This window comes from Dama dama, chromosome 4 (genome assembly GCF_033118175.1).
Source record: "Dama dama isolate Ldn47 chromosome 4, ASM3311817v1, whole genome shotgun sequence".
Classification (NCBI taxonomy): domain Eukaryota; kingdom Metazoa; phylum Chordata; class Mammalia; order Artiodactyla; family Cervidae; genus Dama; species Dama dama.
This window is the reverse complement of record NC_083684.1, coordinates 44,375,192-44,400,616: the sequence shown is the minus strand read 5'-3', so window position 1 is coordinate 44,400,616 and position 25,425 is coordinate 44,375,192. Positions and strand designations below refer to the sequence as shown.

Here is a 25,425-nt window from a genome sequence, read left to right as displayed (position 1 = left end):
GCTAGGCTCAGTCACTCAGTGACTCTTTGTGATCCCATGGACTATATCCCCTCAGGCTCCTCCATCCATGGGATTTTCCCAGCAGGAATACTGGAATGGGTTGCCATTTCCTCCTCTGGGGGATGTTCCTGATCCAGGGATCGAACCTGCATCTCCTGTGGCTCTTGCATTGACAGGCAGATTCTTTACCACTGGGTAGCCCTACTGCAGTCATGTTGGAAGGACACAGAAGGCAACCTGAAAGAGCTCCCAGGAACTGAGAAGCAACAAATTAAGCATCAGAAAGAAAAATGGCTGCAATGAATTGAAACAAATATACATAAGTTCATGAGATCATGATACTCAAAACAGACAATAAAAAATGAAGTCACACAGACCTTGAGAATATAAACTGAAAGGTAAGGCAATATAGTTTCTAGAAAATAATAAAGGGAAGGACTACTAAATTGGACTCCATCAAAATGAAATACTTCTTTTAATCAAAAGATACCATTAAGGTTCTGGTTCTGAGTTAGAGAAAGCACACTCGGCCCTGTCTCTCCCACTGAATTCACCTATAAAACCTGGACAGAACATCTGGAATGCTGGAGAACCCCAAATAGGATGAACACAAAGTCAAGCCCAGACAGTTCATAATCAAATTGCTGAAAATTAAAGACAAAGGAAAAACCTTTAAAGAAGCCAGAGGAAAATGAAGCACTGTTTGTATGGGAACAACTGCTCGAGCAACTGCATGAAGGCTGTGCAGGAGCGGTCTGTGCTATCTTTCCAACTGCTCTGAAAATCTAAAGCCAGTTCAAAATAGAAAGTTAAAGGGACAAATAAATAAACACTGGCTGATATTATTGGGGATAAAAATGAAACATTTACTTACATTGCAAGAGTAAAACAGGAAACTTCAAAACAAATTTCAAACTTGGAAGCAGTGGTTGGTGAAGTAATCCCACCATCTGGTTTTGTGATCCTGAATAAGTTCTATTAACGTATTTTTGAGCCTTAATTTCCCAAGTTAAAGACCAAGGAGCTGGATTAGATGATCCCTAGATCTGCCCAGGTCTCACATTTTATGGATCCTTCTTATTCCTCTAAACTGTTTCTCTATCAACTAAAGACTAACGGTACCTTAGAGGTTAAGAAGATGAGATTTAGAATCAGTTGAGACCTCTCCCGAGTAATAGTATCTACCTGAATGCTTGTAAGGATGAAATGAAAAACAGTACGCAGAGTGCTCAAGCACCTGTGCTCAGCACATAGTGAAGGTATATAATAAAAGACAGTCATTATTAATATAATGAAAGTCCTGCCTTAAGCCTCCTTCTTTTCCTATATTTTAAGTATTACTTTCAATCTTTAACAGCCTCTGCAGATTTAACACTCCCATGTACCTGACTCCAGATCTGTATTTCCAAAGCTCCTGGTTCCACATATCCAACTACCTGCCAGACATCTCCAACTGGATGTCTACCACTGCTTACAGTTACGCTTGCCTGAAACCAGATCCTTCTCACAACTCAAGTCCTGTCATTCTCCCAAAGCCACCCAGGCTCAAAACCTCGGTCAGTTTTGCCTCTTAGGATCTCTTCAACTCCTTTTCTTGATCAACCACCAACACTTACTATTCCTTCAAAAAGTCTCTATATGAATGATTCCTTCCCATTCCCTAGTTCAGATCCCTAATACAAGCCTGAATTATTATCCATTCTGGTGCCAGATTCATCTTTCTCAGCCCCACTTGGATCCCATCACTTCCTCTACCATCTGCCAAATGAAGGGCAAATTTCTGATACTGCACTCAAGGCCTAGAACAATCTGGACTCAAATTATCTGATTCACAGAACATACACTGAAATTCCTAATACCCTTCCCCTGTCCTCCTTTTCCTTTGCGATCACTAAAATTGTGCCCATTTTTAAGGAACCAACTCAAAAACTACTTCTTCAGAAAGACTTCTGTTTCTAGAGACCTTCCTGATAATCTAGAATAGTAAAGGGGAACTTCCCCATCGTCTATTACAATCTATCACGTAGGTATATTAATAAAAAATACTGTTGGTATTAGCATTAGACAAAGAGATCAATGTAATAGGATAGAGTCCAAAAATAAACCTCTGCCTGTACATGAACTTAATAAAGGCGATGCATCAGATCAGTAGGAAAAGGATGAGCTATTTCATAAGTATTGTTGAGACAACTGGCTAGCAGTAGAGAAAAAAAAATAAAATTAGATTCCTACCTTGTATCACATTTTAAAACTATAAAAATACTGGAAGAAAATATAGAGGATAATTATGACCTAGGACAGGAAAGGAATGTAAATGTATTAAAGGAAAATATTCACTAAATATGATTAAGTAAATCTTCTGCACCATAAAAAAACAATAAATAAAACTACAAAACAAGTTACAAGTTGGCAGAAAAATATGTCACAAATACAGCATCCAGAGGATTTATATTCAGAATATATACACAAGTCTTTCAGATAAGAAAAAAGATAAACAGAAATATATAAAGGCTAATTCAAAGAAGAAGAAAATAAGATCTAATATAACTATGAAACAATATTCCACCATTCTAGTAATCAAGGAAGCAAAATTAAAACAATGAGACCATCATTTAATCTGTCAGATTAGTAAAAACTTTAAATGCTAATAATATTAAAAGTCCCAATAATCTCATGTTTAAAGATCTACTCTGAAGAAGAACAGGTGTGCAAAGATGCAATTTTACCATAATACTATGTAAAATAGCACATCACTAGGGAAACTGTTATATAGACTATAATACATACGTGACATTCAACAGTATGCAACGTAAAGAAATGCATATAGAAGAGTTAAGAAAAGACCTCCAAAATGCTGCTGGGAGAAAAAAAGCATGAAGACCAATACCAAATGATAGGATTTATGTGAAAAAAAAAAAAAAACAAAACATATTTCTACAAATACACATTAGATAGGAATAAAAGTTAGAAAATTCTCAACAGGTATATACCAAATTGATTAGTATATCATAATTATCACACTATATGTCATTGCTTAATAGATAGCCACTATTGGTATATACTTGTACTGACTCAAAAACACTACTTGTAGGAATCACTTCCTCCCTCAATCCTAGAGGTCAGCCATTCTCTTGACTTTTAGAATAATCATTTCCTTGTTTTCTTTGTATTTTTGCTACTTATGTATTAGTCATAGCAGTTTTAACTACTGTAACAAAAAGAATGTATCTAATTCAACAGAAATCTAATTCTCTACTAGGGTGGGCAGTATAGGTTGCCAGGAGTCAACTCTGTCGAGAAACTCTAGCTGATGGTGGCTCTGCCATTTCAATACATGACTTCAACGTTGCTCGATGACTGCCTCCCTAGCCTACAGGAGAGGAAAAGAACAAGAAGTCTGCATGGGAAGGTTTAGGAACCAGGTGTAAAAGTGGCACACAACAATTTCACTCCATACCACTGATGAAAATTTTGTCACAGGTGCACATCTAACTGCATAAAAGATTGAGAATGAGGTATAGCTGAGCACTCAATCCCTGACTTGTTATGGAAGGAGGAAAGAGCAGATCTTGATGGGCAAACAGTGGTCCTGTCACACGTCTCTAAACAATATGGCTGAGTTTTGCTTGTTTTCAAATTTTAAATGAATGGAAACATAATATGTGATTCTTTTGTATCTAGTTTCTTTTGTATGTGTTTATGCCCCTTGGATGGAAGTGTCTCAGACAACCTGTGAGAGAATATGGGACATAAAGAAATGCTCAGGCTGGGTGCTATGCTACCTGAACTATTTAGTCCCAGCAAATCACACCTCCCAGACTCCACTTCCTCATACATAATAAGGAGTTGATTAATTGAACTCTTTTAATCTCTGTGATCAATCATAATACCCACTCATCTTTAGTCACACATGTTATTTCAAGGCTTTTATATCATGAATCTGCACTGAGTCACTCTACTCATTTTCCCCCAGCACCCACACCAGCAAGACTGATAACTAGCACTTGCACAACGGCCCTTGAAGTACTGAGCAACTTTTATATTCAGCAAACACAGCAAAACTAACTGGCCTGAACTTGGGCCCCTCTGACCCTCAACTTATTAAGACTATATTCTAACCTAAGGTAACTCACCGAAGGCTCTACACATGAAATATTGAAAGCTGATTGATTTTGCTTCAAAAAATACTTCAAATTCTTTAATACTCCTTTCTTCAAAAGGTGAGGCCTAATTCCCCTACTCAACAGTGTGTGCTGTTTTTGGTGACACAATTCTAATGAACAGAAAGTGGTAAAAACAACGGTGACTTATGAAACTAGGTCATAAACAACTGTGTGTGTGTTTGCATGTACATGTATGCACACACTCATGTGCATGTGTGTGTGTCTCATCACTGGGGGCAATCCGCTGCCACAACATGAAGATATTTACGCAGCTCGAGAGAGGGGTCCACATAGCGAGGAACTGAGATCTCCTGCCAAAAGCTGGTGAAAAATGGGGCCTTTACCAACAGACACATGAGTGAGCCATGTTAGAAGTGAATCTTCCAGCCCCACTCAAGCCTATACAGCTTCAGCCAATATAAAGAGTACTATATCAGGGCTTCCCTGGCGGTCTAGTGGTGAAGAATCCACCTGCCTATGGAGGTGACACAGGTTCAAGCCCTGGTCCAGGACGATCCCACATGCTGCGGGGCAACTAAGCCCATGCACCACAGCTACTGCACCTGCACTCTAGAGCCTGTGAGCCACAACTACTGAAGCCTGCCTACCCAGAGCCTGTGCTCCACAAGAGAAACCACTGCAATGGAAACCCCCACACCACAGCTAGAAACTAACGCCTGCTCTCTGCAACTAGAGAAAGCCCGCACACAGCAACGAAAGATGCAATGCAACCAAAAATAAAAAAATAAATTAAAAAAAATAAATAAATAAAGTACTTAGGATAAATTTAACCAAGGAGGTGCAAGACTCATACACTGAAAGGAAAAACAACCCTAAAAAAAAAAATAAAGCTTACTAAATTCAACAATATACACATCTGATGAGTCCATCAAATGTTAAGTCATATATAATAACCACCTACTTCTTAACATTCTCGAACTATCCAGAAGTTCATGAACCTTATAAGGAATTTGAAAATCTGAAACTAAAGCTATGATTTGATCGAGATGCTGGCAAAGGTACATAATAATTCAGAAGTCGGCAAAACACTAGAACAAAAAGAGCAAAAATAAAAAGAGAAGACTTTTGCTGTTGTTTTCTGACTGTCTAAGTTAAGGCAGCTTTGAATAAAATATTTTTAAAAGGCTGAAGTTACAAATAATCAATTAAAAATAGTTAATGCTTTATTTAAAATGGATAACCAACAAAGACCTTCTATAAAGCTCAGGGAATTCTGCTCAATGTTATATGGCCGCCTGGATGGGAGGAGAGATTGGGGGAAGAATGGATACATGTATATGATTGACTGAGTGCCTTTGCTGCTCACCTGAAACTATCACAACATTGTTAATTGGCTATACCTTAATACAAAACAAAAAGTTGTTTTTTTTAAGTAGTTAATATATTCACAAAGCCACTGAAAAATTCTTACCACCATAAAATCGGAGCATACAGCCAAGGTCAGGATTTGCTGCCTCCTCTTGTATTCGTGCAGGGTCATCAAACCCCAGTCTGGATAAGTAATCATAAACAATCTGAAGAGGTCGTTCGGTCGGTTCCAGTCTCCTGCTTACACAATTCAGAAGAAAAATATTTGGTAAGTTATAAACACACTTTATTTGATTTTTAAAATCTTTCAACTGCTCTTGATTTTTACTTCTATATCAATTTTCTTTAATATCTTATGATACAACTAGTGGTGCTCAAAGTTTCTGATCTCAGGATCCCTCTGTAGTCTCTGAAGCCCCCAAAGAGCTTTTGTTTACATGGGGTTTATCTATTGATAGTTACATGGGGTATACCTATTGACATTTATCTACTTATTTACTGAGAAACTAAAATTAAAAATTTCTAAATATTTATTCATGTTTAAATAACAATAAACCCATTACATGTTAACAAATATTTTCTCTAAACTGTATTTTCAAAATAGGACAAATGTAGTGATAAGACTTATACTGCTCAGCACTTTGTAAATCTCTTTAATAAAAATTAATTAAATTAATACCCCATTATTATTTTGAAATAGTTTTGACCTCATGAACCTCTTTAAAGAATCTCAGAGACCCCCAGAGGGTCCTTTGAGAATCTCTGGTTCAAACTTAAACTATGAGATGTAAAAGATTATACTCGGCCATAACTGATTTCACATAAGCTGCAACACAATTAAAAATGGAGACTTTGGGTTGCTGACCTCTAGCTTCATAGACAGATTTTTCCAAAAAAGTTAGGAATGAACTGCCCAGTAATTAACGCAGAAATCATTCTGTTACATGGTTCTGACTGAAAGCAAGGAAAAGTCAGAATGTCAGTAATCATTTGTGGCTTCTGGGGATACTGCATATTTTAAAATCACACGAACTTAATGCCTCATTTACAATTATTTTAGGAGAAAGCAAACAGTTATAACAAATACAGCAGCTGAGAGCATGAACTCCAAAAGTCAGACTGCCTGGGTCTGAGTCTTACTTCCGCCACACACTCATGTGTGTCCTTAGACAATTTATTTAACCTCACTGACTTATTCCTCACCAGCATAATGGGAAGGACAACAGTGCCTAACTCACAGGGTTGTTACTAGAAGTATTTATTTATTTGCTTATAAGAAGATATCATACAGTACATAAAGGGCTTAGCACATTATTTCACATGTAGTAGTGTTCAATAACGTACTGACAATTATTATTCAAAAAATTCTTAGGAATGGAATAAAATTTTAATGAGAATAAAAATAGAATGTCCCCCCAACTGAAACAACAATCAAAAAACAAGTATAGGAACCACTTGCATTAACTGCAAGAAACATGATGCACCTTCCATCAAGGCATAAAGACATGAAGGATCTGTGTTCTGTGGTTCAAGAACTAGAAAATACTAGTTGGCAATAAGATTTACTTTTTAAAAACATGAAATGAGAATACTACAAAGGGAAATATAAACAACTGTAAAAAAAAATGATAATGTAGAAATGGAAATCACATTGATGCATACAAAAAAAAAAAAAAAGACAAAAATAAAAGCCACATTGTGGCCCCTTCTGACCCATCTGGCTCAGTTCTGACTTCCAGCTTCTGTAAACTCAGAACTATTACATGGGGAATGACCAAAGAACTAAAAGCCTACAAAGACCAGCAAATACTGAATTTAACAGAAATGGAAAATACACTTTTCAGAATAAAAACATCAGTTACAATGAATCTCTAATCAAATAAAAGAAAAGTCCACAAAGGGCTGTGACGATATTGGGCACCTTCCTCATACAATGGTAGAATCCTTCAAAGAAGGGTCCATTTTAAGAGAGACTTCTAATAAACTATCCTGGAGGGGTCAGTTAGTCATGTAACAGGAAGACTGGCTGAAGGATTAAGCTGAAGACAGGGTGACCAAGGGCATAAACAGCTCCGTCTTTCCATGTCAAGAATGGTTATTAGATTTAGTCTAGATTGATCCAAAGAAAGGGACTATGACCAGTGAGAAGAAGTTGCACAGGTAGACTTGGATTAAAAATGAGGCAGAACCTTAATAATTAGAGATGCCCAATAATGAAACAGACTGTCCATCAATGTAGCTCAGAGAGAGCCACCTGTCACAGACAACTTAGAAGAGTCTGCTCTAGGAATCAAGTCAGGCCAGATGATCTTTAGGGTCTTTTACAACTCAGGGGTCTATGATGTATCTAAGACATCTTCCTAGTATAATACAAATTCTACCTAAACACTGCTATTATTTTTGGATACAGAGTTCAATGTATTTAACTATAATTATACATATATGGTGTATATATATGACTACATATATACTATAACGATCACATATTCAAGACCAAAAAATTTTACTTTCTTACCAGTTTGATTTTCTTACTTCTCTCTGGAAAACGAAAAGAATTGGAAATATCCTAACATATTTTGCATCATCAGATTTCCTGATCTAAAAAGATTCTGTAGATTTTGGAAACCCTCTTTAACTATTTCCACCAAAAGAAAGTATTTTCTCTGGGAGAGAGGGAAAAAAACTAAGAGAATCTCCACATCTGCTCTCATCAATTTAGCATAAATGAGCAAACAAGAAATATTTCAAGAAGTGCAAAAACAAGTAAAACGAGGGACTAATTCCATTTACTCATTAAACTCATCTGCTTAAGGGAGTAGAGAGTATGGGGGAGGGAAAATGCTATAATATGCTTACGGATCAATTCTGCATTTCAGAGTTCGAAAAAGTTTGACAGGCTGCTAATTAGCTATGTGTTAAATCTCTCACAAATCAAAGGAAATACACCTATTGCAAAACAGGTGTAAGACAGAATACGTTAGCAAAGAAAGGTTCCATTCATCATTTGAAATACTTCCGTTAAGGCTTTAAGAAGAGACAATAAGACTATTGTTAACAGTGTGCTTCTCGGGCTTCCAGAAGCTACAATAGTCCTTGTAAATCTGAATATAAGTGCATCTGCTTATTTTTCTCCAAACCAGCCAACCAATACAGTAATGCTATCAACAATGTTTGTAGCTCTTGTGTGCTAAGTCACTTCAATCATGTCCAACTCTTTGCAACCCTATGGACTGTAGCCCCGTGTAGCTCTTAGCCAACAGTTATTCTGAACAGTGCCCACAGTTAAGTTACATGTAAGAGAACAGTAAGTTTCATTTCAGGGATCACTCCACATCAAGGAACATGAAACTGAGCAAACTCCAGGATACAGTGGAAGACAGAGGAACCTGGTGCGCTATACAATCCATGGGGTCCCAAAGAATAGGTCTTTAGTGACGAAACAACAACAATCACTCCACAAGAACACTAGTAAATAGTGGGAGTGCATTCTTACAACCCAACACATTGTATCCAAGACCCTAACACAGCACAGAGCAGCATTTTATACAGCAAAGTCAGGTTAAAACTCAATCTCTGGCCAATAAGGTAAAATCTGCAAACTTTTAAGACCAACAATACATAGAATGATATGGAAAACAAGGATACTTTGATGAATGTTTACGCCACATCTGACACTATGCTAGAAGTGTCTCACATTTTACAAAACTAGGAAATAACTAAAAGAGAGAGTCACATAATTAGTACATATGGCATCAGGATTTGAACCTGTGCCAATTTCCTTACAAAGCCTCGCCTTTAGGCAAACAATATTATTTTTAAATGTAGCTAAAATAATTTATGCAGAAGAGAGCTCAAAGTACTTCCCATGTTAACTTATACCAAGAATGTAAAAAGTTCAGTTTTAAAATTACTGTACATCATTAGTCTGATACATCATCATTTCAAAGATGCACTATTTTTATATATCACTGTTGTATAAGAATCCTGCTAGACTTTGTAGTCCCTGGTTTCTGTGAGGGGGATTCTAAATTCTTGAAATTTCCTGAGTAATGGGAGTATCTTAATTATTCACAAGCCCCTTGGATCACCAATCAGTTTATGCTAAGAGATGAGCTGACACAGGATGGGGGCTGGTCACAGAAAGACCAACCTCCTGAGGAGAGGCTTGGGGCTTGACATGAGCCCGACCTTGGGGGCGGAGAGGGCTGGAGATTTAAATTTGAGCTCAAGCACAAGATCAATGATTAAATCAATCAATCCTACCCTATAACTCAACAAAAACTCTGTACTGAAGCTTCCTGGTGGATGAACACACTCAAGTGCTGGGAGGGTAACACAGATGCTCCCTATGTGTGTATTCACTTGGCTCAGACAATAGAGAATCAATCCCTGGTTTGGGAAGATCCCCTGCAAAAGGGAATGGCTACCCACTCCAGTATTCTTGCCTGGAGAATCCCATAGACAGAGGAACCTGGTGGGCCACAGTCCTTGGGGTTACAAAGAAATCAGACATGACTAAGCAACTAACACCTATACTTAAATAGTAATCTTAAATACTGCTTCCTTGAGTTCAGTGAGACATTCTAGTGAATTACTGAAACTGAAGGGGTGCAATAGCTTAATAGTTGCAGGAGTAATGTCCTTTAACTTGTGAAGAAGTCTGTGCAAAGTCTTGGTGGTTAGTGTCAGAACTATATCGCAGTAAACCAGACGGCATTGCAATAACCATTAAGAAAAAAGCACTGCCAATTAGACTATGTATGACCTACCAACAAAATGCAAAATACACACTGATTTCAGAAGTGAAAAACTAAAATGTAAAAACAAAAGTTTCAATAAAAGACAAATTACTTAATGTATAACACATTCTTTTATAGTTTAAAATAGTACAGAAATATGAAACAAAACAAAAAATTTTTCCTCAGAGTTAATCAGTTCAGTATGTATTCTGAAACAGGACTTTCCACTCCCCCTTCTAATGTTAAGATATGGTAAACGAAACTTCAGACACTTGTAAGAGGTCACCCAGCAAGTCAGTGATAGTAAAGGAATTACAACTCAGGATTTCAAATCGCAAGGGCATAACTTTCTGCTAGATATATCTTATCAATTATTAACTTATCTGAAAAAATGGTGTATCAGCCACCGAAATCTTAGTCATTTTGACGACTAAAAATAAAAGTAAATGTATGACCAAGAGCCAAAGGGCATTTCATTTTGTTAAGGTAATGTTGTTACAACTTTTCAAAGAGAAGGCAATGATTACACTAAGCTTCGCTAGTGAGTCATTTATCACTTAAACAGTCCAATAAAACAGACAGACCAAATATTAGGTAGAGAACACTGGACTGGGAGACAGGACACCTGTGTTCCAGCTATAGCTCTAGCACCAAGCAGCTGCAGGAATGTGCTGTGGACCTGACCTCTCCAGACCTCGGTTTCACATCTATAAAACGAAAGAAAATGGTTTCTGTGACTCCCATGGGGAAGTTGCTAGCCTTTTAGGCAGGACAATTTTTGCTGTACGACTTTCCCACACACTGAGGATATTAAGGCTCTCTGGTCCTTGTTCCCTAAATGCTGGTAATTCTCTCCTGTAGTTGTGACGACAAAAGCAAGGCCCCCACACATATTCCCAGATGGAAAGGGCAAGAGGTTGGTAGGGCTGTTAGGTCGGGTTCATTTTCCTAGTAGGTATCTCTCTCAGGTTCCTTCGAGGGCTAAAATTCTATAAATTCATAACCCCTCAGTTAAATTCAAGTGACAAGTCCATAACTAAAAAAGAGTAAGGAAAGAATAAAATCATGGATGATTTAGGAAAAATAATGGGGTAATTTTAGTGCCAATAATCCCATTTCTAGGACCCAGCCCACAGATATCAACAATTTAAGATTCATGGGGAGAAAAACAAAAGATTCATAGGCAAAGTTTAGTTATTACACTACTTCTGAGTGTTGAATGACTTGAAGTAACCTAAAGAGGTTAACACTAACTAGGTCCAGGCATCGTGTTAAGGACTTTACTTCCTCTCAACTCAAAATGTAGCACGTCATGCAGGAGCTTAACAGGACACAGCAGACCCCAGAGCCACTGAGTCAGAGTCTGTACTTGAACAAGCTCCCCAGGCGGACAATAGAGTTTAAGACGCCTTACAAGTAGAAATTCATTTAATCTTCATAACATGTATAATTTATTTAACCCTCAGATAACTCTATAATATAAATATTATCATCATCCATTGTATAGATTAGTAAATTGAAGACAAAGCATTAGGTCACTTGCACAGTGAACAGTCTGAGCCAGGATTTGAACCCACAAGCTCTCAATCCAGAGCCCAAGCTCCTAAGTCATTACTGCATATTAGTTCTCAAGTTTTAAATAAGTTACAACATATGCATAAAATAAAGTACTCTGTAGCTATTAAAACTGGTATCTAAGGGATTTTTAACGACACAAGGAAATTAGTTGAGGTAAGCAGTAAATAAAACTGAATAAATAAATGGTATGGGTCCAACTATGTCATTTTTAAAAATCAGACACACCTACTCATTTCGAAAAAGATCTGGAAAAAAATGTCAGGGTGTTGAGGGAAGGCGAAGGCAATATATGGAAGCTAGTGTCAGAATCTAGAGTTCAAATTCCAGGTCTCACTTACCAGCTGAGTGATTCTAGATGAAATGATTAACCCTTTTAAGACTCATTTTCCTCATCTATAAAACGGGGAAAGTACCTCACAAAATTGTCATGAGGATTAAATGAGATAATCTACTAAAAGTCTAAGCATTGGAAATTATTATTTCTCTGTACATTTTTTCTTTTCCAAAATCTCTACAGTGACCATAAACTACACTTCAATAAACAGCAAAAAACTTATTAAAGAAGAGATAGTGCCTGACCTTGAACACACTACCAGACCTCTCAAAAAGCCTCAAATTCCCTCACTGAGAAGGAATAATCCTACCACTCTTACAGTTACTGTGAGGAGTTAAGGAGAAAAAAAATGCATAAAGCAGTAAGCCTGCTAACTAGCAAAAGAAAGCACTTAATGTTAGCTAAAATCTATCATCATCATTATCATTGTTTCTTTGGCTAGCTGAGACTTCTTTATCTCCTACTCCAGCAAAGAAAATACATTCATATCTCAAATACTGTATGATACCACTTATACATGGAATCTAAAAAAACACAACAAAAATAGTGAACGTAATAAAAAAGAAGCAGACTCATAGATACAGAGAACAAACCAGTGGTTACCTGTGAGGGGGTAGGGGGAGGTTTGGCAGGGCAATATAGGGGTGGGAGAGTAGGAGGTACAAACTATTGGGTATAAGACATGCTATAAGGATGTATCGTACAACACAGGAAATACAGCTAATATTTTGTAATAACTGTAAATGGAGTACAACCTTTAAAAACTGTATAGGACATTTAAATTTTTTTTTAATTTTAGAAAAAGGAAAAAATATATTCATATCTTCAAACCACAGTTCCATAGTGTTTTCATTATTTTGTAATCAATTCATTGTTTTGTTTCCAAAGAGCTATTTCATTACAAAATTATCAAAGCTACACTCTCCATTTTAAGAACAGTTTAGGTTCACAAAAGTAAATTGTATTGCATTTAGACTCAAGTAACAATACAATTAGTAGTAGCAAGCCAATTCTGGTGGGCTTTTCTCCACTTTTCTAATATCTCTGTATACATACACACTGGAATACAGATGAGTAAGTCTAAGGTTTAAATACTTGAACTCCCATCAGTCACTACCAGCTATAATGTAGGTCAACGCTTTCCACCTGATAAAATTAGATCGGAATCAGTGTTAAGATTTAGAAAAGCCTAAGGATCACCCAATCTGATCCTTTCGTTTTACAAATGGATTTAGGAAATGTAGTTAACTGGTGAACAAGGAAAACATTCAAGTGCTAATCTACTTTTTCAGGAATTAGTCCAATTTCTAAAAGGAACATATAATAAACCTCAGTTTTTAGACTTTTAAAATGCTATCAATTTTTAGCTCAGCTAAATGTGTTACTATTATTACCACATTTTTTAGGTGGAAGTGGGAGCCTCCTTTCTCACTTTCAACAGTATTGAATCCACAGTTTTAAAATTCTATTTGGAGACATTTACTTATTACTGAGAAAGGGGAGGTTAGAAAGGCACTTAAGGAGCTCTTACCTGAGGTCTAATTCAAAGAGCTAATAGTTTTGTTTTGTTTTTTTTTAAAGCTGAATCAAAGAGTTCACAAGCACAGCAGAAGACTACTGTGAGACTACTTTGTTTCTTTGCATTTATATCAGATTTTAAGGAAAACACAAATGTCTTTTAAACTTATCAAAATATGTTCAACCTCACTCTATCACATAAATGAAAATTAAAATAACAAAATTCCTGTAAGATTTCCAAACATCTACGTTTTTAGGCTTGAAAAAAGATTTGTCCTTGGAATGCTGAATTTACAATTCTCTAAAAACTGTTGACAATCATTTCTATTCACAATCAAGTATGTGTTCATGTGTGAGGATGTCAAAGCATGTAAAACTTAACACTAACGTGTTCTGGAGAAAGTAAGGGGGAAAAATAGGTATACTTTTACATTATTCATCAAAGTATAACTTCTATGAAGAGGAATTTGACAATATCTATCAAAATAAAAAATGCATATATCCTTTGAGACAGCAACTCCATTCCTAAGATGACTTCCACGTGGGAGTAATATCATAGGTACAAGGATATTCACTGCAGCAGTGCTTGTAGTGAAAAAAACCTGTTAACAACCTACATGCCCACTAATAGGAGACTGGCTAAATTTATGGTAGACTTGTGGAATGGAATACTATATAGCCATTAAATAAATGAAAATTATAAAATATTAATATGGAAAGGTATCTAAGATAGTAAGCTGACAAGGTGTTGCAGATAGCACCATCAGTTTTAAAAATTTATATACAAATAGTGACATACTCATGCATGAGCATAGGTACTTGTCATTCTTTATTTCCTTTTATACCTTTTTATTTCATTCTATTTACCTGTATCACTTAAAAAAAAAATAAAACTTCAAGGCCTTCCCTGGTGGTTCAGTGTAAGAATCTGTCTTGCAACATAGGCAACACAGGTTCTATCCCTGATCTGGGAAGATCCCACATGCTGCGGAGCAACGAAGCCCATGCACCACAACTACCGAGGCCATGTGCCGTAGAGCCCGTGATCCACGACAAGAAAAGCCACTGCAATGAGAAGCCCGTGCACCATAACTAGACAGTGGCCCTGGCTCGCCACAACTAGAGCAAGCCTGTGCACAGCAATGAAGATCCAGCACAGTCAAAAGTAATAAAAATAAACAATTTTTTAAAAAGAAAATAAAACTTAAAAAATTATTTATTGTTAATTTAGATATTTAACCTATGATATAACCCAAATGAAATAACTATCAAATTTTCCTCCTCTAATACTTTTTAAATTCAAGGATTCTAATGTCAGCATTCTCAGAACAAGCCTGCGACTATAACCATCATCAGCTCCAGCATGAATAAAATCCTAAAGCCCACTTCCAAGCAGAAACACACATGACTTATACTGCAGTAGAATTAATGGTAAAACTCTGACCTCACCTGACCAGGTCTCCATGAAGCTGCAAATAAAGACTTTCCCTTCCCTCTCCAGCACAAATTTCTGATGCTGGTGTCTCTACTGTGCAAAGGACAAGATGTAGGTCGGAGGAGGAGGAGGCAGCAGAGGAAGCGGTGGTGGTCGTGGCAGTGCTCGTGTCCGCTCCATACAGGTAAACACAGCCTCTCTTCACATCTTCTCTCAGCCAGTCTCTCTCCCGAGAACCAAACCTACTTCTCCTATTCAAGCAATTTCTGCTCCCATTGCGCTTCATATTTCTCTAAAAAAAAAAACGTCATGGAAAAGAAATCATTAGCCCAACTGTCCGACTGAGTTAGACATATTTGGTCCTCACCCCACCTTTCCACTCCTTATTCACCAATACTCGGCTGGGTACCATTTCCTCTCATGGAGCCTTCTGCACCTGCCACGCCCATCCCTAAACTAGAAAATTTTATTCTCTTTACTGGCAGCTGTTCATGTCTCTGTCCATCATCTTCTGACCCTTTTTTTCTTTATGTTTTCAGAAAAATGTCAAGAACAACAGGCCTACTACCTAACTTTCACAAACTTTTATATTTTGCCAGATTTAGTTCAGATCATTATTCTAAAGAACATATATACGATACAACCTTACATATATAGCTAAAGCCACCCACTACCTAAAACCCCATTTCCCTTCTCCCTCCCCAGAAACAAACACTCCACTATACTTAGTGTTTATCATTCCATGCATTTTTTTTACATTTGCCCTATATGTATACATCTATAAACTCTAATATTGTTTTACACAATTTAAAACTGTATCTAAAACCTGACATACATATGTTTCACCCTGTCATTTTTTCCCTTGATTCAACACTGCTTTAGAAATATGTCTGTGATATTACACCCAGTTCATTCTTTTGAATACCATTCCACTGTATGAACACACCAAAATTTATCTCTTCTTCTGCTAAAGGCATTTAGTTTGTTTCTAATTTTTCACTCTTGGAAACAGTGAAAAACAATGCTGCAATAAACATTTTTGTATGTCTCCATCTGAAGTTTTCAGATGGAGATATACATCTTATATCCCAAATAAGCAAGTATAGAATCAACACAATGCTGCACAAATATTCTTTCCATTCTCATGTTTCAAAAAAAAAAAAAAAAAATTCCTGTTGCATTTGAAAACTTAGGTATGCATATACATTGTAAAATCACATCATCTCAAAGCAAAAACAATTGCTGCAGCAACATAAAAGTCTCTAAAGATCAATATTTACCTGCTCTATTTTTATAATGGGCCATTTCTATTCCCTTTAATAAAAAAACCAATTTCCACAAATAGTTACACTGTGCACCTCTCCTGGTCCACTCCCCACTGCATTTCACTTTGTTTCAGTCATATCCAACTCCCTCAAAACACCAATTATTTCACAATTCCATGACTTATCTGAAAAGTTCTCCTCCATCTTGTCCACCTGAGTAGTTATTCCTCAAAATTACTCAAATGTCACCCTCTCTACGGAGTTTTCCATGTCTCTCATTCCCATTTTCTCCTCCTATCTAGAAAGAATTAATTACTCTCTCCTACACACTTCCACTGCTATGTAAATCACCATGTGTTTTTAATTATTTATTTGGTATTTTCTCTTCTGTTATACACTGAGAACCTATTATAGTGCCTTAGAGCCTAGGTGGCAGAGAGATGCCTGCAGAACTCAGCTGATATCACAGAAATTTATCCCCGGTCCCTACTGAAGCCTGACTAGCTCTGGCAAGAAGCTGAATAAACCTGGGGGGAAAAAAATCTCCATTTTTCAATAGGAAACCTTATAATCTTTTCTTTGTATCAGCCACAAAGCAAATACTTTTGCTAATATTCCTCACTGGAAAACAGAAATATCTATAATAAAGCTGATATTATTCTTGTACTTACTGACATTAAATATTTGAAGATAACTGTAGCACCTAACGGAGAAGGCAATGGCACCCCACTCTAGTCCTCTTGCCTGGAAAATCCCATGGACGGAGGAGCCTGGTAGGCTGCAGTCCATGGGGTCGCTAAGAGTCGGACACAACTGAGCGACTTCACTTTCACTTTTCACTTTCATGCACTGGAGAAGGAAATGGCAACCCACTCCAGTATTCTTGCCTGGAGAATCCCAGGGACAGGGGAGCCTGCTGGGCTGCCGTCTATGGGGTCACACAGAGTCGGACACAACTGAAGTGACTTAGCAGTAGCAGTAGCACCTAAAATTCAATCTCTGAAGATGATAAAGAAAGGGGAAGAAAAAGAACGTATTCCCCATGTGCAGAGAAAGAAAAATAAGAAATGAGTGGCTTCATTGCTTAAGTTTAGGATAACAGGTAAATTGATCAGTTTATAGATCTTAGGGATTGCGGTATGGCTAATCAAAACCATGAGGATTATTACTGATACTAACTTTAGATAAATAGAGTAAAGCCCTGCTACAAGTGGGAACTAGGTCTCTCTATTCTCATCAAGAGCATTTTCTCAAAGCTGAACATATCACAATTAACAAAGGGCTTTCAAGCACTTATAAACACAGGGACCATCATATCTGCATGACTAAATAATCTTAACCAGTGCATAATTAACCAACTGATTTTAAGTATTTTCTATTTTTTATTCTTTGGGAAAGATCAACTGATCCTCTGAAAACAGTGTTCCATGTGGTACAACTACATTTACACAAAAAACCCCTGCATTTTCAGTGGAGAGAAAGTCTGCTCACTTCTATTGAGAGGGCCATGGACACTACTCCACAAATCTATCAGAAAGAATCCTTAAAAAAACTTAAGGTCAAACAATATCCCACTAACCTTCTCAATCTTAGAAAAGTCAAGGCAGACCCCAGGAGGTATTACCCTAAGTCACCCATGATTCTTCTTCGGTGAGAATGCTTAACAGTCATTTTTTAATGTGAATATCTATTTCTCTTAAAAGACTATACATAAATTCTTTAAGAAAGTTACGCTCTTGAAACACATGTGTTGTTGGTCAAAGAATGTATCTCCTTTTATATGACATATTCCAACCTATGAAAATAAACTGCTGAGTTAGAACTTCAGTAGATATCATTCTCTTAAACCTGTTCAATGGGCATTCAAAAGCCTAGATACCAAGGCACAGCCTTCTGGGAAAAATCTAGATTAAATGGTTAGCTATAATTATTATTTAGTCGCTAAGTCACGTCTGATTCTTTTGCAACCCCATGGACTGTAACCCACCAGGCTCCTCTGTCCAGGGGATTTCCCAGGCAAGGATACTGGAAAGAATACTGGAATAGATTGCCATCTCCTCCTCAAGGGAATCTTCCTAACCCAGGGATTGAACCTGAGTCTCTTGCACTGTAGGTGGATTCTTTACCACTGAGTCATCAGGGAAGCCCTTAGCTATCATTAGTCACTGCTGAATTACACAGTGCTTCCTTCCCCACTACCTAAACCATCAAGGAAGTATTGGAAAGGTCAGTACTCTCTTCTAAGATGCTTGCAGCTTTTTAAATCACTATTCCACTGGAATTGCTAGACTGAAAATACTTTATTTCCTCACTTACTCTTCTTATATAAGAACTACTGACAAGCTTCTCTAAAAGGGAACACAACCATAATCATCCTCCCATCAAACAAGTATATTAAGAGCACATTTAAGATTTAAAGATATTTCTAGACAGTAGAAATCTTCAGAGTAAGCAATGAACTAAGTACTTACTTCAGTTTTACACTTTCCACCCTCTAAAAAAATGAAGACAACATTGAGGGCTGGCTCTGATTAGCTCAAAGGTGATAAACTATTAAACACTCACACATAATTAACTCTAAGATATGCATGGTAGAACAGGGTCTACTGAAGTAACTCTCCATACTCAATGAGTTCTAAACTGTGAAATATCCTAAAGTAAGAGATTGTTCCCACATTCAAAACTTCAGAATGATATGGGCTCATCTCGGAATACAAATGCTAAGGAATATCTTGAAATGGATGGAAGAGATAAAGAGAGGAAGAATATTTCAGTTCATTAAAATCTTTTTGGTAGTGATTGATTTTAAAAACCACATGTGCACATCATTTTGATAAAACTTGAAACTACTATTGAAAAAACAGGTCTCATAGCAGTCACTGACTTGATGAACTCTAACTTCATTTATTATACAGACTCAGTAAAAAAAAAAAAAGTAAAAGAGTTGGACATGATTGAGTGACTGAACTGAGTAAAAAAAAAGCCAAACTATAGTAAACATCTGGAAATTTTTGCTTCAAGGATACTCCTGATAATCTTAAAGAATATTAAAAATATCATACTTATATTCCAACTACAGTTATAAAGGACTATATTCTAAATGGCAATTTGCTAAATAAGATTCTGAATCCAAATTCTGAATCAAATTTTCCAATACTCCATACAGCGGTGTGTGCATGCTTAGTCACTTCAGTTGTGTCCTACTCTTTGTGACTCCATGGATCACAGTGTGCCAGGCTCCTCTGTCCATGAGATTTTTCTGGCAAAAATACCAGAGTGGGTTGCTATGTCCTCCTCCAGGGGATCTTTGTCTCCTGCATCCTGTATCGCAGGCAGAATCTTTACCGTTGAGCCACCCGGGAAGCCCGAGATCTAACCTGGCTAAGTTACACCAGCTTAGCTATAATTGATGTTCATGATTTGATATTAAGTATTAGAGAAGGGGGCAGCAGAGGAGGAGATCATTAGACGGCATCACTGACTCAATGGACATGAATTTGAGCAAACTCCAGAAGACAGTGAAAGACAGAGGAACCTAGGGCGCTATAGTCCGTGGGGTCGAAAAGAGTTGGACACGACTTAGTGACTGAACAGCAACAGAAGAGTTAGAAAAAAGAATGATAAGTCTTTTTCAAAGGGTTTTTGGAGAAGAGTATGTAGGAGACGACAGATTCTGAAAGTCTTCTACTTATATATTCCTTTCCCATTTCAACTAGCACAAAATTCAACCACTCAGCTACTGAAGTCAAGTTTTGTTTGTAAAAAACACACAGCACCGTATGACAAAACCCACTGGAAAAAAATAATAATAATAAAAAAAAAAAAAACACACAGCACCTATTCTTCAGTCGATCCCGTTTATTTGCAAAGATGCAAAGACACTGTTTAGCCTCCCATACCACCAGATCAGCACTAGAATAAATATCAATTTCTGGAATATTTCTAATGGCCTCCAGATTGGAACCCCAGTAGTAGTTTGGACCACTTCCTGGATCTGTAGGATGGTGGGAATCTTCAATAAAGGTCCTTATTTCTCAATTCCTTCCCTCCCACATCTCATTCCCCATGGAAAAATAGTTGCTGTAAAAATAGCAAAGGCTGTTTACCTTCAAGGCCAGAGGGCATTTACCTATCTCTCAGACTTGCCCTTTCCTGATAAGCCAGGCAGCAGAATTTTTTTAAAGTTCATTCACAATTTACATTTTTCTGACCTTACAGTTTTTTAAGTAAATATCCAAACGCCTTTGAGTAATTAAATTTAAAACATGATTAAATAGTTTACAATAAATATGTAAAAGGTCTATGTGGAAGTTAACTATGAAAAGTTATTTCAAGTTGGTGTATTAAGATTAGGAGGTAGTGGCAGAAAAACTTTTTTATTTTATAGAGTTCTAATTTATGTCGTTTCGTGGATTCACCAGATGTTTCAAATCTACTATTTTTTTCAGTGTTGCCATCTTTGTGATGTCCTACGAATAACCTTAGTAGCGAGTATATGGTGCACACTCTCAATCCCAACGACCATTACTTAATAAATTTTTCAACATGATGTATTTTCATTGTCTTGCAAAGTATTTTCGAAACACGCCAAATCTAAATTTTCTTTGCTCTCTTCCTTTTCTCTGGCAAGTTTTAAATCCTGCTGATTCCTCTTCCAGAACTTTAGAAGGAATTCCATTCCTTCTCCAGGACCCCTAGTTTACATATTTGACCTACGGAAAAATTTCTCTCCAACTAGATATTTCGAAGGCTAAAACTCCCTCCAGTGAATCTTCCACAATCTCTCCTTCTAACCACCTTCACTGTCCCCACCCCACCCTACATTCCTTGTGCATTTTAACTTCTCGTCATCACCTTGAAGACTCCATTCCCCACCCCACCCCCCCCACCCCTTGCCGGCATCTGCCTTCATTTCCTCCTACTCCCCCTAATTCCAGTTTCTGCCAAAAAGCCCCGTTAGCTGCCTGTTGCATAACTGCTCCCCCATCACCTTCTCCCTGGATTGTCAGCCCCGCTCCCGCCAGCAGGAATGCCCCCCTTTTGTCCAACCCCTCCTCCCTCCTGCAACACGCCCAGAGCCTCCCCGAGATTAAGCTGCTCCGGGGATTCTCTCAGCAGGCGGGGCAGGTCGAGCTCCCAGGCCGGCGCTCTGGTGCGGAGAGCAGGTCTTAACTTCGGTGGGAAGCTCCGAGGGCAGAGGCTGCCGCGCCAGCCGGCGCAGCCCCGAACACCGCAGCGCCCGGCCAATCACCGCCGCCATCCTCCCGCTGGGGTGATGTCTTCAGGTGTCCGGGGAGAAAGCCCTGCGTACTTCCAGCTCCGCTCTCGGGCCAGGAGACGCCGGCCCCGGGGCCGCGAGCGCGGCCGGTGGAAGCACAGGCGGCCCCCCTGGTCCTGAAGGAGCCGAGTGGGCGGCGGCGGCCGGGTGGACGCCAGACCCAAGGCGTGGGCCTGTGAGGCGGGTGGCGCGCGGCCAGGGATGGGCAGCGGTGGGGACGGAGGCGGCCGCGGTCGCGGCCGCGGCCGCGGCCTCGGCGGGGGCCCGGCCCAGAGGCCTCAGCGGGTGCAGCGGCCCCTCCAGCCGGGTTTGGGGGCGACCGAGCCGCGAGGCTGACTGACCGACGCGAGGCGGGGGTCGCCCGCTACCTCAGCCACAGCGCGGGGCAGGGACGGCCTCCCCCTGCTCTCTCTCCCTCCCCAGCCCGCCCGAGCACCTCACCTTCAGGACCCGAATCCCGCCCGGCCGACGGCTCGCGGGCGCTTCAGGCGGCTCCGGGGGCTCAAGCGGGCCCGCGGGTCCCGGCTCCACCTCCCCCATCGGCGGCTAGCGGCGGCAGCACAGGGACGCCCGGCCGGCGCGACGCCGCGCGGAGCCTCGGCGGCGCGCGCGAACACCCAGCAGCCCCGCCCCCCGCAGCCCTCTGGCCCCGCCCAGAGACCCACCCCGCCCTGGCCTGCGTAGCTGCGGGCTGGGTGCGTCCCGGGCGCCAAGGGACGCAAGCCGCCGGCAGTCGGCCGGGGACTTCACGGGCGGAGCCCGGCGCCGCCGCAGGGCTAGGCCTTTACTATCAGCTGCCCTCGGTTTGGAGGACTGAGGCGCAAGGAGAGTTATTTTCTGAGCGACTCCTAAGTAGGGGCTGGGCAAGGGGCAGGGGAGGTTTGCACCTGTCAACAGAGACCGGAGGATGCTGCCTTCTGCAGAAGGTGGCTTTCGTAACTTAACCTCTCCCAGACGTTTCCTCTCTACTCCAAAACTGGCCCGTCACCCTCACAGGTGCAAAGCCATTGAACGAATTGTTGAGAATACCCACTTTAGCAAGGCCCTTTCTCTTCTTTGTTGTAGATGGTCACAGCCTTCTTCAAAAAATTCGACCCCACCTCGTGTACAAAACTGTCATCTCACCTCCCAGCCACATTTGAATTCCCTTTCTCTTCATGTAGTAGAATTTTCAGAATATTGTTCTCTGCTTCAAGCAGTAATGTGGTCTGGTCTCTAAGCTAGTTTATTTGCAATTCTAATTCAGAAATTTTTTATTTTCTTTTAGTTGCTGCAGTGATAGTTTTGTGGCTGGCCAGTGAGACAAATCAGAGCGCCTGATTCCAAATTTCAGGTCTACCTCTCATTAGCTCTGTACCCTTGTGCAAGTTATTTGATCTAAGCCTTTGGTTCTTAGCTGTGAAATAGAAAATAGTCTGTCTAGTAGTCTGAAGATTTTGCAAGTGCATACAAAGTGCTTAACACATAGTAGTGATTCATAGCAGTCACTATTATTCTGAATTTTCAAATTGAAGATACAGTCAATACCTCAGAGTCCTATTCTTAATTCTGCTCTATATTTTCCTAGGAAACCTTCTAGACCTCTGAATTTTTAGCTCTTCCCCTCCTACACAGGTCTGAATTGTCAAGCAACTGCTAAGGAATGAAGCAGAAAAAAGTTTCTTACACTTTGAATGATTGGTATAAATGGTATCACCAATAATCCACTCCTTCAGCTTACCTAGCCCAGACCAACTGTATGTTAAGAATATTTTAATTACAGGTTTAGTACAAGAGAGTTTGAGATCTAACACTGCAAACTGTTCCTCTCTCTTCTAGGAGATTGGTCCATTCATAAATTTGACTCAAAGATTCTGACTCTGTACAAATTATTTCTTCTGTGGAAGTTTGGTCACTACTCTCTCCCTTCACTTGAGTTACTTTTATACACCAAAATTCCAATCTCCAGTTATCTTCATTTGTTTCATTTTAGTGAATTTAAAATGATGTCTCTGTCAGTCTGGCATAAAGTGAAAAAAAGCTTTTATGTTGTCTGCCTCCTGAGTTTTCCTTCTATCCTGAAATTACCTTCAAGAAAGCTACTCAAAGTTATTGGGATTCCCATTTCAGTGCTTACTGAGTAATTTGTTCCAGCAAAGACACGTGTATGTAAGGGATAGGCACCAATATGAGGACAGAAGTGGACTTGACCAAGGGAAAAGAGGCAGAGGAAAGAATGAAAATGCAGCTCAGAGTGTTTCTCCCATCCAAGTACTAACCAGGCCCGACCCTGCTTAGCTTCCGAGATCAGACGAGATCGGGCGCGTTCAGGGTGGTATGGCCGTAGACTCGAGTGTTTCTAAAAGCCCATTACCTTTCCCACATTTCACAAGCAGAAGGTCTTTACTAGTTTATCACCTGAAGGTGAAGTATCTTGTTCCAGGACCACCACCATTAGAAGTCATGCTGGGAAAGAGCAGCGATTAGCCGATGGGTTTGCTGTTGTTGTTATGATTAATGGGACAGTGGGCTAAAGCATCAACTCAGAATACAAGCATACGCTGAGTTATGTATTTACTACTTCTTCAGTAGCAACAGTAGTACCTCTTTCAAAAGTAGAACAGCAAAAAGCTACGAGCCCAGATGTCGCAGGGGTAACTTATGATGCAGCTCTCAAGTCTCCATTGTTTAAGATCCAATCCAGTTGAGTGGTGACGACCAGTTGATTCTGAGTTTTCTTTTCAAATCATGTATTGCCATTAATATTTTATACTGTTTCAAGGGTCACATATTCATGTTCTCCCCCAGTTCAAGGCAGTGTGCATTATGTAGCCAAAGGTTATGTAACTACAGTTTCTGGAAATGGTAAACAGCTGAGACTAACCCTAAAAATAAATTCCTCTGGGATTTTTTGTGCAAAAATCCATCTGCCCTCACTGCAGGTTCATCATTATAAAAATCACTGTTTGAATCAAGCCAAGAGACAGAGAAGTCATTAGACTACCTCCTTTCTGTATTATTCCTCTAAGCAGCTATGTATAACACTCTCCACCTGAAAGGGGTTGGGGAGGGACACACACACACACACTTTATTCTAGGAGCCCTTCCTAATCCTCACTACAGAATGGAAAGAGAAGTCTGGGAAAGGAGAGTTCATGTCTATCAGATTTTGGTAAAGGAGTCATAAGAGCTTTCTACATGTGCTTCTTTATAGCTAGTTCCCACTCCTTCAATGATCACAAGTCATCTTCAGGCCTCAATCCTTTGTTATTTCTACCATAGGCTGAGCAGATGTAGATATTCCTTATTTTAGTTTTGAATAAACAAGGTGGACTTAACCTGGCCTCCAGGTTTATAGGACTGTTTTTTCCTTTGAACATTTCTGTATTTTTTGAATCCAGAGACAACTGAACTAGGGCAGGAAATAGCATGAAAAATACTTAAAAGTGATAAAAATTAATTTGGTCCTGGATGGAAGTTCAAATCTGCTACTCTTCATTGCATTGCTAGGGAAATGTCTGGAGTCTATTACTGGCTAACATTTTCTATTGTAGTTCTTATATTTTCATCTCATTACATAGAGATGAAAATGTCAAGTAAATTTAATATTAGAAACAAATATGAATTTTAACTAAGCCACATACAAGGAAAGATTATAGAAATGTCACTTATCAATCAGCACCAAGGGGCACTTCTGCATAAACCAGATAATTGCTAAGGCGTACCTCCTTCTACTTTTCAATTAGGGGACTATCATACTCTCCCCCTATCTCAGTCAAGGTCAGAGATCATGTATAAGCTCCCAAC

At 39.1% G+C, this 25,425-nt stretch overlaps 1 protein-coding gene across 3 annotated transcripts in view; it reads right to left on the bottom strand.

Moving 5' to 3' along the window:
• The window catches only part of PHLPP2 (PH domain and leucine rich repeat protein phosphatase 2), a 59,424-nt gene extending 37,207 nt beyond the window's left edge, over positions 1 to 22,217 (bottom strand). For all 3 annotated transcript variants that reach the window (XM_061138886.1, XM_061138885.1, XM_061138887.1), the window contains exons 1-3: positions 22,081 to 22,217; positions 15,111 to 15,388; positions 5,596 to 5,729 (exon numbers count right to left, since the gene is read on the bottom strand). In XM_061138886.1, coding sequence (XP_060994869.1) covers positions 5,596 to 5,729; positions 15,111 to 15,388; positions 22,081 to 22,179 — 511 coding nt within the window. In that variant the 5' untranslated portion in view covers positions 22,180 to 22,217. The remainder of the gene's footprint in view (positions 1 to 5,595; positions 5,730 to 15,110; positions 15,389 to 22,080) is intronic.
• Positions 22,218 to 25,425: the final 3,208 nt, after the last annotated feature.